At 47.4% G+C, this 13822-nt stretch overlaps 1 protein-coding gene across 1 annotated transcript; it reads right to left on the bottom strand.

Moving 5' to 3' along the window:
* Nucleotides 1-401: 401 nt before the first annotated feature.
* On the bottom strand, nucleotides 402-13770 carry LOC138749034 (desumoylating isopeptidase 1-like). Its single transcript, XM_069910063.1, has 6 exons — nucleotides 13577-13770; nucleotides 5683-5704; nucleotides 5510-5579; nucleotides 3354-3463; nucleotides 1358-1480; nucleotides 402-746 (listed from the first exon to the last, which is right to left on the bottom strand). The coding sequence occupies exons 1-6, from the start codon at nucleotides 13659-13661 to the stop codon at nucleotides 656-658; spliced, it is 501 nt and encodes a 166-aa protein (XP_069766164.1). The 5' UTR covers nucleotides 13662-13770; the 3' UTR covers nucleotides 402-655.
* Between the last annotated feature and the right edge of the window lie 52 nt (nucleotides 13771-13822).

Raw genomic sequence — 13822 nt, forward strand, 5'->3', positions numbered from 1 at the left:
ACATGAAATAAATATTCCCAATATTTAGAAGGGCAAAAATCCCTCTGGAATGATGGAATCCGGAGCAAATTCCATGTGGCGCAGTTAGTTGTCAAAGATAAAAATGGCCAGCAATAAGAAATGAACAATTGAGACATTTGTACGACATGAAAGTGCAATAATAACTGAAATTATCCCTCCCAATAATATCAACAGGCAACACATTTATTAAATAACTCCAGTGATGACACTGGAAACGTTACCCCTTGCATTGATCAATGCATTGGCAATAATACTGGCACTACAGTGGGTGAACACTGACATGTCCCAGCTGGTGGTATATTTTTGGAAAATTCCGGCGGACAGATGGCGATAGGGGTAAAAAATAGTGTATTCCAAGAAAGAATGCAATGTCTCATGAGTGCAGATTAACACAGTTCATTCAAAGACACCTAACAGGCTATGAAAATTGAAATATTGCACTTTAAAATTCAGTAATGTATGTGTACAATTCAAACAGAGAAAAGAAATTTATAGCACTTTTCAACTGTTCTACATGTTAGATATGATTAAAGATACTTGAGAAGGGAAATCTTCATTTTTCTTGAGATCAGTTTAGTTCTGTGAGGCTGGTGACCACATATCTCTGCAGACAGCAGCTCTCTATTGGGTTCTATTAGCTTTGATTATTTTCATTGATGCTGGTTCCGCCCACAGGTTGAATTTGAACAGAATCGAGGATTGGCTTAATGAGTTGCCCAAAAGGACTGAAAACAAAAAGGAGAGGAACACAGAAGTTAAGTTTTGCTGTTCATTTTTACCATGGATGGTAAAAGGCATGGATATTTTGGTGGAGTACAGGTTCTCTAAGCATTGGTGATTCAACAACGTTACCATGGTCAGAATGCAAGCCAGCCTACGAAACAACAGAGGGCCATCACGGCTGACATCTACACAGTTTCCAGAGTGGATCACTGCAGTCAGGAATCCACAAAGGCTGGTAAGTGGACTCTAGTTCAATAAGAAAGTCTGCGGACGCCAAGGTCAGTGCAATGCTGGAAAAACTCAGCAGGTCACACAGCATTTGGGGGACGTAAAGGTTAGCAGGTCCAGTGGCCGAAACGTTGGTTACCCTTTACTTCCTATGGATGCTGAGTTTCTCCAGCAGATTTGTGTGCTGCATGGTAAGTTGACTGTTACTTCTTTAGCCTAGATCTATTTTGGCTGATTGTGGGGAACGAACAGTGGAGACAGCATGGATCTGCTCGGATCAGAAATGTTACTTTTTCTAACAGCCTTTAAAGATGCTTCAATGAAGATCAGTGCATTCAGAAGTGAACAAAAACAAATAGCAAGAAAAGGGGAATTAAATACTCACGTCGATAAAACCTCAGCAGGCAGGTCTGTGATATAGGATGGAATCTTCTTCCCAGTAAGAAATTGAGCCACTTCATTACTGAATGTATTGCAGTTATGTTCAAAAAGTTTGTAACATTCTCCCCTGTGAAGCAAGAAAGATTGAGGTTTAAAAACTCCATAGAATAGTGAAGTGGTTAAATCGAAGATGTTAAGATGCTCAGAAACAGATGTCATTGACATTTGGTATGGTATTTAAAGTACAGTAGTATGCCCATTATCCAGCACCTACGGGGATTGCAGATGCTGAATATGCAAATTTTCTGGTTGACTGAGACTTGCTCTTCCAATGCCTAATACACCTGCATCAAGAATGCTTCAAAGATAGTGCCAAAACAAGTATTGTAGCCTTTAATTATGTAACGCTCACTTTAATTGGGTAGTTCCTGTAACTTACAAAATTTAAATTCGAACCCCTGTCACTGGTGCTGTAATAACGTTGTGCTAACTGTGCCACTGTCCTAATTAACCCCTCCCTTCCCAAAATTTACAGTTAAAGACTCTTACTAGGCAGGGATAGGGAGACACTTTGGGAGAATTGCCCCGCGGCAAACATTAGCTGTCTAATTATCTTGGGCGCCACCATTTCAACACAACTTTAACATCTTCCTGGCGCTGAAACCCACTCACCTCCATACAAGTGATATCAGCGAAAAGAATGCACATGCATTGAAGGGCATTGCGAGTTCAGCGGGGGAAACATGCGCAAGTTTCAGTGTTTGCCCACAGGGTCCATTCGCCCAGTCTTATTCGTCAAATTTATTTTATTTTTGCCAGTTGTTTTGAGTTTTCAGTTGATTTAATTCCGGATAAAAGGGATTCTATTGTATTTATAATATAGAAACTAACCATTTATTCTACAACTATAAATGTCCAGATTTCGTTCATGACTTCAGGACATGAGTAAATCAATTTACTTTTGCCTGTTGTAATCAGAATTTTTGGGTCCACTTCCCATCTCATGTTCATCGCAATTCAAATACATTCAAGTTAGTTAAAAAAAAATCAAACGTTGAATGAGATGAACTAGTCAGATACTTGGTATCTGGTGGCAATTAGTAACAGATCATGAGGTCACAGGCATAAAAAGTCTGTAACCAATGGTGCATAATTCTGCCCAAACAGCTGCGTTAAATCATGGGAAATTGATGATACAGACCATATGTTTTCCATAAAGACCCATGACTACATTGAACCAGAGAACCTACAATAGGCCCAGGGTTAAAACTGCACAACACAAACGAGGACCTGAAGACCGAGAACAGACTGCTATATGACTTCATCGACGATAAAAATCTATTTTTTGAACAAAAGTTTGATGCACCAACTTTGTGATATAGGCTGACAAGGTGACTAAATCCCAGAGTTGACATCAAGTTTTAAAAAGAAATCTACAGCAGATAAAGCAATTTTTGTGGAACTCACCCATGGTGAGTCAGCATTTAAGAGAAGACAATAAAAAGACATTTTTAATAAATGTTCAGTCCTATGTGGCACTGTAATGCTTCATTGGTAGAAAGGCACCATTACAATATGACATTCACATCAATAGATTTTATAATAAATGAATGATAAGACAGTAGATATGAAGATTTTTGTTAGACATACAGCACGGTTACAGGCAGCTTGTGCTTCCCAAACACCCCAATTAATCTACGATCCTGGTATATTTTTAAGGGTGGGAAAAAACAAGAGCATCCAGAGGAAACCTACGCAGGCCACAGGGAGAATGTACAAACTCCTTACAGACAGAGCCGGATTTGAACTCGGGTTGCTGGCAGCATTACAGCGTTTCACAGAACCCAGAATTTTTTTTTAAGTTTAAAATTATTGTAATATGTTAGCAGTGGTCATGCTGTCGCCAAACTATGAAAGACATTTGTAGGTCCTTGTACTTGGTTCTAAATGACACATCTACCCTGACTGTGTGTAGAGAACATAAAAAACCAGATACTAACCTGAATGATGACTCTCCCAAAGATGATAAATAGTCCATGATTAACTCCTCAGTCACCTCTGTGGTACCAAGGTCAACAACAGAGTCAGGTGGCCCAAGTAAAGTCCCACCCTAGGAATAAAAAGATACATCACATGACATTACAGTGCAAAAGTTATTTGGAGTTAATAAGATACAAACGCTATGTTAATTACCTATTCCCCCCTCCCCATACTACCTTTTCCAGTAATTTGAGAGAGAGATTAAACATGATACCAGAATCAGAATTTTAAGCAATTCCTGATTGGGGAAACATCATTCGGGGAGATAACCAGAAGGAATGCAGCAATGCAAGTTATAAAGCAAGGAATGCATCATACCTCCCCTGTTATCTCTGCAAATCAACTAGTAATGTGGAACCAGATAGTCTCAAACTTTCATCTTTAGACGACAAGGGGAAGCCACTGGGCTCACCGAGTCCACACTGGATCTCAGTGCAATTCCAGCACTTCTCACTCCCAATCAATTTATCTCCCTCTAATTTACTCCGTATTCCCAGGTTTGTGCTAATTTAGCTGACCCCAGATATGCTCCCTGCTCAGCAACCTGGGCCAGGGAAAAGGAAATGGGTTTGAACTCATGAGCTTGAAAATTGGATCAGTGGTCAATCCACAGAACTATAAGAACACCAGAGAGGATCACTGGGGTCTCCTTCCCTCCCATCAGAGGAATCTATCGGGATTGTTGTTTGAAGAGAGATCACACCCTGTACTTAGCATCTTTCAGAAATTCCAGTCAGGAAAGAAATAAATGTGTCAGAGACATCACCACCAGGGTGAGAAACAGCTTTTTCCCCCACAGGTTGAGACATACGTGCGTGCGTGTGCGCCTGCATTTTTGTTTTTGCATTGAGTACTGGAGAGCATGGTTTTGTTGGACTGTACAATCGGATGATAACAAACTTGTAAATTTAAACAGTCAGGCCCTTTCGGCCCTCGAGCCTGTAATGCCCAAATACACCCAATTAACTTACAATCCCAGCAGATTGTTTTGTTTTGTGGGTGGGAGGAAACCAGAATCCCCAGGGAAAACCCACACAAACACTGGGACAACATACAAACTTCCTTCAGACAATGCAGGATTCGAACCCTGGTCCCTGGTGCTGTAACAGCGTTGCACTAATCACTACACTGCGCTAACCATGCCACAATTAAATAGAATGCAATTCTACCAGCTGTTAAGTTAAATTACTTCATTATTTGAACACAAAAATTCTATCATATGTACAGAACATACAAGTTTGTGTGCATTTGCTGGGTGAGATCTAGGGTGAATGGGGTAGGTACACAAACACCTATGAAAATGAGGAAACAAGCAAGTGTAGGTGCCATGAGTAATTTTTATTCTATTTACCAGGACAAAGGATAATAAAAAGGAGTGGGGGAAGTGGAGATCGATTCATTATATTCCCCAAGATATTGAGGATGGGGACACCAATACCCTTGCGAAAGATACTGGACACAGCTCAAGGCGTCACAGGCAAAACCCTCCCCACCACTGAGAACATCTACGGGGAATGCTGCCGTCAGAGAGCAGCAGCCATTATCAAGGATCCACCCCACCCAGCACATGCTCTGTTCTCAATACTGCCATCAGGAACGACTCGCACAAGACTCGTGCCACCAGGTTCAGGAACAGCTGCTACCCCTCCTTCATTAGACTCCTCAACAACAAATTCACAGGGACTTAAAGGATTCTTACTTTTGCCCTTTATTGATTTTTTTTCTCTCTATATTGCACAGTTTACATTTTTTGATTTCTTTACATGTGTACATTGTGCAGAGTTTTTTTTTGCACTGCCAATAAGCGGTAATTCTGCCTAGCCGGCAGGAAAAAGAATCACAGGGTTGTATGCGATGTGTGATGTATGTACTCTGACATCAAATATAAAATCTGCTTTTCCAAAAAGCAGAGGGACAAGTATCAATTACTTCTGGAAAATGATATGTAGTTCAGGGTTGCCCACATGGGCCAGAAGGGGATTTTGTCCAGAGGTGGCTAGATGCCAGGGCTTGTCAGAAGCTAAAGGGGAAAGGGTTTTCTACCCCAAGCAGAAAACGATCTGAACAATAGAATGAACTTGTAAACAAAGGTAAAAAAAATAAAGAAAACACTCACTGGCTGGCAGTTTGCAATTCCCCCAGAACCGTAGAAGAACTCTTCTCCATTGACAACAATAGCAGTGTGCCTAACAGAGGACCAGATACAAAAGCATGTTTAAAATATACACATTTACAAACAAGACATTAACTAGCAAAAGAATATTATTTTGAAAATGCAAATGAACTCACCATATTCCATCAAGTTGTTTTCCTGTTTGAAACAAAGAACAAGGAGGTAAGCAGCCACTAGTGAACTGGGACATCCTTCCCATTCACTATCCTATCTCTGTTCACCACCCCCCCCCCCCCCCCCCCCCACAATGTTAAACCTTCACATTCACTGTTTTAGTTGAACTTATCCAGTTGTTTTCCCATGGCTACAATTTTTCATTCTCAGCAATGTCTTTCCAAATCACTTGACCCTTTCTAGTGCAATCATTCATTTCCTGCAATGTGGTAGCCAGAACACTCTCCATTTCTCAAATGTATCCTCCGTGCCCCCATATCTTCGTCTAATTACAGAGAACTGTCAGGGAATCATTATTTCTAATTTTAGAGGTTGCCATCACTTTCAATAATGAATCTTTGTTTCTGGGGTTAAAGCTATTTAGTGGGAGACCAAATGGTTTTAATTGGGCAAAACCTAACACAGCTTTTAAGAGGTAAAGGTTAAATAAAAGTTGCAAGTAGACAAGGAATTACAGGGATTTGAGACCCTAGTAAAGGGAATGATGAAAAGAGCGGAACAATGCATTTAGTTCAAGGAGCAGTTGCTTATTAGAGGCTTAATTAAAGGGGAGAACATTGAAGAAAAGAATCATCAAATGCTCAGTATGAAGCTGTTCTTCACTTGCTCTCTTCTAAATGCAGAAGCACTTGTTTATAGTCACCTTTCAAACACAATGCACAGAAATGGCTTGTGGACCATGTCCCTGGGTTTAAATACACATTCAATTCACTGAGGTAACAACTTCTTCCCTCAAACAGCATTTCAGTTCATACTCACATATTTCCCTCATGGTCATTAAAGGGACTGACTGCACCTACCTATGTCTTCACTGAAGTAGGAAGTGGATCCTTCACTCCCTGGGCTTGCTCTAACTTTCAATTAGGCTCCAGTTGACCAACCAATTAACTATTTCTCTATGACCCAGCAAAAATGTACTCGTATGGTCACATCCCAGGATCCCCATCTCTTCAGAGAAAGTGTAGCATATTTCTCCTTCCCTCTGGTGAGGAGACAGCTTCCTGCTTTCACTTGTACATGTTCTGGTTCGAATTTTGAAGTGTCCTCATTCTTTATTCGCACAGCTCTCAAATACCTGCTAACGGTTCTAGCCACCTCTCACCATTCCCAAACACGTGTCCTCAATCTTTAACACTTAGGTGAATTCAAAACAATGTTATGCAAGTTGTTTTCATTATTTAACTGTATAAGCACTTTGAGTTATCCTCATTAAAGTGTTTTCTATCAGTTTCCCCAATTAGGTAAGTTACAGTGTGTTGTGTGGTTTTATGTTAAAAAGTGACAGTTTGCCTTAGAGGGCCAGAGCCAAGGTGAACTGCTGAGAGAGTGGGAGACGGACTGAGCATGTGCAGAAAACGATCTAAAAATTTCTGGACTTGGACGATAAACCATCACTGGGTGGTGCTGTGGAGTGGAAGGAGGCCCAGAGCATGAGTCATGGTCTGGAGGACAGTTTAGAATGTTGGGATTTCAAAAAGGATGAACCATTCCAAAGACAGCCAGAAGGATCCAGACCAAGCCCGTGGTTCCTCTCTCTTCAAACCACACAAGAAGGTTAACTTCGAATTTTGTGCTCTCTCTCTCTCTCTAAGATCTTTTGGCTTTAGTTTACCAAACAAACTGAATTTGTTGAGATCGAAGTTTTGTGAGTCTTGTGTGCTTTGTGTCCAAGTTTTTTCTGTGGGCTGGTTGGAAATATAACTTAGACTTTAATTGCTTATGTTATATTTAGGCTGGGAAATTTATTAGTTTTACACCGTTATCAAAATTTGCAATGTTATAAAGGGGGGGGGAGATTTTGAATTAGTTTTTTTTAAAAAATTTTTTATTTTTCACACCATAAACCACATTAACCATGATACATACTTTTTCCTTTTCAAATATATACAGTGCCATTTCTCCCCCCCCTCCCTCCTCCCATCCCACCCTCCCTACCTCCTCCCTCCCGTCCATTTAAAGTACAAAATCTAGGATACATTAAACCAGTCAAACAATGTTGTCATTCAATAAAAATAAACAAGAAATTCCACTGAGTCAATTCTTTTCATTTCCTTCTCCTTTCGTTAATTTAGGTAGTGAATGTCCCCGGTAGTTTTCGCTATTGTGTTTCATGTAAGGCTCCCATATTTGTTCAAATATTTCAATATTATTTCTTAAACTATACGTTATTTTTTCTAATGGAATACATTTATTCATTTCTATATACCATTGTTGTATTTTCAAATTATCTTCCGATTTCCAGGTTGACATAATACATTTTTTTGCTACGGCTAGAGCTATCTTAACAAATCTTTTTTGTGCATCCTCCAAATCAATTCCAAATTCTTTGTTTTTTATGTTACTTAGGAGGAAGATCTCTGGATTCTTTGGTATATTGTTTTCTGTAATTTTATTTAATACTTGGTTTAGATCTTCCCAAAATTTTTCTACTTTCTCACATGTCCAGATTGCATGTATTGTTGTTCCCATTTCTTTTTTACATCGAAAACATCTATCAGATACTGTTGGGTCCCATTTATTTAAGGTGTAATGTATAGCCTGCGTATCCAGTTATATTGTATCATGCGTAACCTCGTATTTATTGTATTTCTCATCGTTCCAGAACATAATTTCTCCCATGTTTCCTTTTTTATCTTTATATTTAAATCTTGTTCCCATTTTTGTTTAGTTTTACCATTTGTTTCCTCATTCTCCTTTTCTTGCAGTTTAATATACATATTTGTTATAAATCTTTTGATTATCATTGTATCTGTAATCACATATTCAAAGTTACTTCCCTCTGGTAAACTCAGACTGCTTCCTAATTTGTCCTTCAAGTAGGATCTCAATTGGTAATATGCCAGCGCTGTATCTTGAGTTGAATTAAAGTTTGAAGGTGAATTTTTGTTAATAAAGTAATTGTTCATCTTTACCCCTGTGTGATATACCTTCTTTGTGGTTGCTAGTTTGATCTTGTAACAGGCAAAATGTCTTTAAAATTAGTTGGAGAAAATCCCAATCCAAGCTTCCAATCCCACATTTTCCCATGTCTGGTTGTGTTTGCATGTTTTTGCATGAAGGACTGGAGAAAACGGTTTCATCAAGTTCGGATGATAATGAACTTGAAGTATTCTCAATAAATATTTTTTATACATCTTCCACCAATCTTTCAACCAACTGTTCCATTATTTCCTTAATATGACTGTGGCAAAAATAAACCACCTTCTTTCAGCCATTCAAATTGTTCTGGTCACCATTTATAACTGGGACATGAAAAGTTCACCACACCACCTTTAACAGTGACAGAATGAGGAAATTACACCCTGATCTTTGCCTCTGGTCCACATAAGCCAAAGCCTGCCTGCACTCATGCAAAGTCATGGCAGGGGTCAGAACCTTTAACAGAGTCAGCACAGTGTAAGGACTTCTCTGCTGGATATAAAAACAAATGCTGGAGGAACTCAGCATCCAGGAGGTAAAGATATATAACCAACCCTCAGGCCTGATCCCTTCAAGGTAGGAGTAAAAAGCAGGCAGGCATTGGAATTAAAGAAAGGGCAGGAGGAGAAATACAACCAACAGACAAAAGATGTTAATTGGATATGGAGAAGTGCCAGGACAGGAGAAAGGAAAGGCAAGAATTGATTGAGGGAGGGAAATTTGGCTCTGTGAATGCAGAACTGGGGTAACGGAGACAGAGGGAAGGAGACATATGGAAAGATGGAAGGCAGAGGCCTTAATGCTAACCAGTTGGAGTATGCAAGTAACTAGAGGGCATAAACTACAGATCAAAAGAATGGGTAACAACCAAGTTTCTTTCAATAAAATTCTTTTTACATCTTTAATTTGAAATAATGAGAAAATATTGAAAAGGAACCAAGTGAGAGCTGACAGAAAGACAGACAATTTCATTCTATAATGCCAATGTACTACTTTTCTTTCAGAAAAGACAGAATCTGTAAGCACTTTGTACAAGTTATTCTGAATGACAGAGGTTGATTCACATGCAAACCTAGCAGCAATTGTGTACAGAAACAATCTCACCCCCCCCCCCCCACCACCAAACCAGAACAATGATTACACAGCTTTTGGTGTGGTGATGGGATAAATGGCTGCACAGAGATCCTTTCATGTTATTGAACACAATGACCATTCTGTGAACAAAATACAGCTGTCAAATTATATAAAATTGCTCATAAGACACACGGGTTGTTTTCCACCCTGGAAAAAGATGCAAGCACTCACTTGACACTATTCTGTTTAAACTATGATTATGTTCTAGCTTGTTTTAGAAAAGTGGTTGGTGGAAAAGTTTGCATTGATACAGAACAACGAATTTCATGACCTGTTCATGACAGTAAATTCTGATTCTGAAAAGATTTGGGGAACAAACAGTAAGGATGGGTTTTTTTAAAAAAAAGACACAAGATGCTGACACACAAGAAAATTGCAGAAATAACTGTCTTTGCTGAGCACTGGCTGCCTTTTCAGCTACTGAAGAGCATCTGGGGCTGAGTGAGGAGTGCTAGAGGGGAGCCATCAGAATGGAGACAGGGAGATGGGAGAGAGATGACACCACATTGATCACAGACCACTGACACCTGCCAGGCTGCACAGTCTCAAGAGTAAAAACAGGATGCTGGGGAAACTCAGCAGGTCACCCAGTGTCCTTTATAGAGCAGGGATAAAGGGACCAACCAACGTTCCGGGCTGGAGCCCTTCACCCCGGGCTGGAGCCCTTCACCCCGGGCTGGAGCCCTTCACCCCGGGCTGGAGCCCTTCACCCCGGGCTGGAGCCCTTCACCCCGGGCTGGAGCCCTTCACCCCGGGCTGGAGCCCTTCACCCCGGGCTGGAGCCCTTCACCCCGGGCTGGAGCCCTTCACCCCGGGCTGGAGCCCTTCACCCCGGGCTGGAGCCCTTCACCCCGGGCTGGAGCCCTTCACCCCGGGCTGGAGCCCTTCACCCCGGGCTGGAGCCCTTCACCCCGGGCTGGAGCCCTTCACCCCGGGCTGGAGCCCTTCACCCCGGGCTGGAGCCCTTCACCCCGGGCTGGAGCCCTTCACCCCGGGCTGGAGCCCTTCACCCCGGGCTGGAGCCCTTCACCCCGGGCTGGAGCCCTTCACCCCGGGCTGGAGCCCTTCACCCCGGGCTGGAGCCCTTCACCCCGGGCTGGAGCCCTTCACCCCGGGCTGGAGCCCTTCACCCCGGGCTGGAGCCCTTCACCCCGGGCTGGAGCCCTTCACCCCGGGCTGGAGCCCTTCACCCCGGGCTGGAGCCCTTCACCCCGGGCTGGAGCCCTTCACCCCGGGCTGGAGCCCTTCACCCCGGGCTGGAGCCCTTCACCCCGGGCTGGAGCCCTTCACCCCGGGCTGGAGCCCTTCACCCCGGGCTGGAGCCCTTCACCCCGGGCTGGAGCCCTTCACCCCGGGCTGGAGCCCTTCACCCCGGGCTGGAGCCCTTCACCCCGGGCTGGAGCCCTTCACCCCGGGCTGGAGCCCTTCACCCCGGGCTGGAGCCCTTCACCCCGGGCTGGAGCCCTTCACCCCGGGCTGGAGCCCTTCACCCCGGGCTGGAGCCCTTCACCCCGGGCTGGAGCCCTTCACCCCGGGCTGGAGCCCTTCACCCCGGGCTGGAGCCCTTCACCCCGGGCTGGAGCCCTTCACCCCGGGCTGGAGCCCTTCACCCCGGGCTGGAGCCCTTCACCCCGGGCTGGAGCCCTTCACCCCGGGCTGGAGCCCTTCACCCCGGGCTGGAGCCCTTCACCCCGGGCTGGAGCCCTTCACCCCGGGCTGGAGCCCTTCACCCCGGGCTGGAGCCCTTCACCCCGGGCTGGAGCCCTTCACCCCGGGCTGGAGCCCTTCACCCCGGGCTGGAGCCCTTCACCCCGGGCTGGAGCCCTTCACCCCGGGCTGGAGCCCTTCACCCCGGGCTGGAGCCCTTCACCCCGGGCTGGAGCCCTTCACCCCGGGCTGGAGCCCTTCACCCCGGGCTGGAGCCCTTCACCCCGGGCTGGAGCCCTTCACCCCGGGCTGGAGCCCTTCACCCCGGGCTGGAGCCCTTCACCCCGGGCTGGAGCCCTTCACCCCGGGCTGGAGCCCTTCACCCCGGGCTGGAGCCCTTCACCCCGGGCTGGAGCCCTTCACCCCGGGCTGGAGCCCTTCACCCCGGGCTGGAGCCCTTCACCCCGGGCTGGAGCCCTTCACCCCGGGCTGGAGCCCTTCACCCCGGGCTGGAGCCCTTCACCCCGGGCTGGAGCCCTTCACCCCGGGCTGGAGCCCTTCACCCCGGGCTGGAGCCCTTCACCCCGGGCTGGAGCCCTTCACCCCGGGCTGGAGCCCTTCACCCCGGGCTGGAGCCCTTCACCCCGGGCTGGAGCCCTTCACCCCGGGCTGGAGCCCTTCACCCCGGGCTGGAGCCCTTCACCCCGGGCTGGAGCCCTTCACCCCGGGCTGGAGCCCTTCACCCCGGGCTGGAGCCCTTCACCCCGGGCTGGAGCCCTTCACCCCGGGCTGGAGCCCTTCACCCCGGGCTGGAGCCCTTCACCCCGGGCTGGAGCCCTTCACCCCGGGCTGGAGCCCTTCACCCCGGGCTGGAGCCCTTCACCCCGGGCTGGAGCCCTTCACCCCGGGCTGGAGCCCTTCACCCCGGGCTGGAGCCCTTCACCCCGGGCTGGAGCCCTTCACCCCGGGCTGGAGCCCTTCACCCCGGGCTGGAGCCCTTCACCCCGGGCTGGAGCCCTTCACCCCGGGCTGGAGCCCTTCACCCCGGGCTGGAGCCCTTCACCCCGGGCTGGAGCCCTTCACCCCGGGCTGGAGCCCTTCACCCCGGGCTGGAGCCCTTCACCCCGGGCTGGAGCCCTTCACCCCGGGCTGGAGCCCTTCACCCCGGGCTGGAGCCCTTCACCCCGGGCTGGAGCCCTTCACCCCGGGCTGGAGCCCTTCACCCCGGGCTGGAGCCCTTCACCCCGGGCTGGAGCCCTTCACCCCGGGCTGGAGCCCTTCACCCCGGGCTGGAGCCCTTCACCCCGGGCTGGAGCCCTTCACCCCGGGCTGGAGCCCTTCACCCCGGGCTGGAGCCCTTCACCCCGGGCTGGAGCCCTTCACCCCGGGCTGGAGCCCTTCACCCCGGGCTGGAGCCCTTCACCCCGGGCTGGAGCCCTTCACCCCGGGCTGGAGCCCTTCACCCCGGGCTGGAGCCCTTCACCCCGGGCTGGAGCCCTTCACCCCGGGCTGGAGCCCTTCACCCCGGGCTGGAGCCCTTCACCCCGGGCTGGAGCCCTTCACCCCGGGCTGGAGCCCTTCACCCCGGGCTGGAGCCCTTCACCCCGGGCTGGAGCCCTTCACCCCGGGCTGGAGCCCTTCACCCCGGGCTGGAGCCCTTCACCCCGGGCTGGAGCCCTTCACCCCGGGCTGGAGCCCTTCAGCAAGGCGTGAGGAAAGTGTCGGCAGACGTCTGAACCTTGATGAAGGGCTGAAGCCCGAAACGTTGGTCTCTCCCTTTCCGTCCGCTGTCTCAAGGACACGGTGTGACCTGCTGAGTTTCCCCAGCGTCCTGATTTTACTCCAACCCCGGGGTCTGCAGACGTTCGTTTTCCAGATGACCTTATGGAGCTGGTTGCCAGAGGCGCTCAGCATTTAGCTCCGTTTCAGAGCCAGTTTCCAGTTAAAGTTCACCCTAAATTTGAAATTGTATTAAAATATTGTTTGCAAGTTTTCCCCCAAACAATAAAGTGAGTCTAAATGAATAAGATTTGACAAACGTTGCGGCCTAGTCCTGGCTCCCGGCCCCCGACCTCGATTGACGGCTCCTGCCGCCGCCATCCTCCATGTTCCCCGGACGCGCAGGCTTCCACTCACCGAGCATGAAGGGGCTGAACTGACGGGCGAGGCCGCGGGATAGGTCATACACGTAGAGTTTGACGGGATGAGGCGCCGATTCCATCGCGCCGGGAGCTCGAGGCTGGCTTCCGCTTCACTCTGACCGGGCGCCTCAGTCCGGCAGCCTGCCGCACTCTGACAGGACGCGGCACCCACAACGTCCCGCCTCCCCTTTGTCGCCGTCATACGCGTTTGGTCACAGTACCTATCCTTCACGGATTAGCA

This window comes from Narcine bancroftii, chromosome 13 (genome assembly GCF_036971445.1).
Source record: "Narcine bancroftii isolate sNarBan1 chromosome 13, sNarBan1.hap1, whole genome shotgun sequence".
NCBI classification, from domain to species: Eukaryota; Metazoa; Chordata; class Chondrichthyes; order Torpediniformes; family Narcinidae; genus Narcine; species Narcine bancroftii.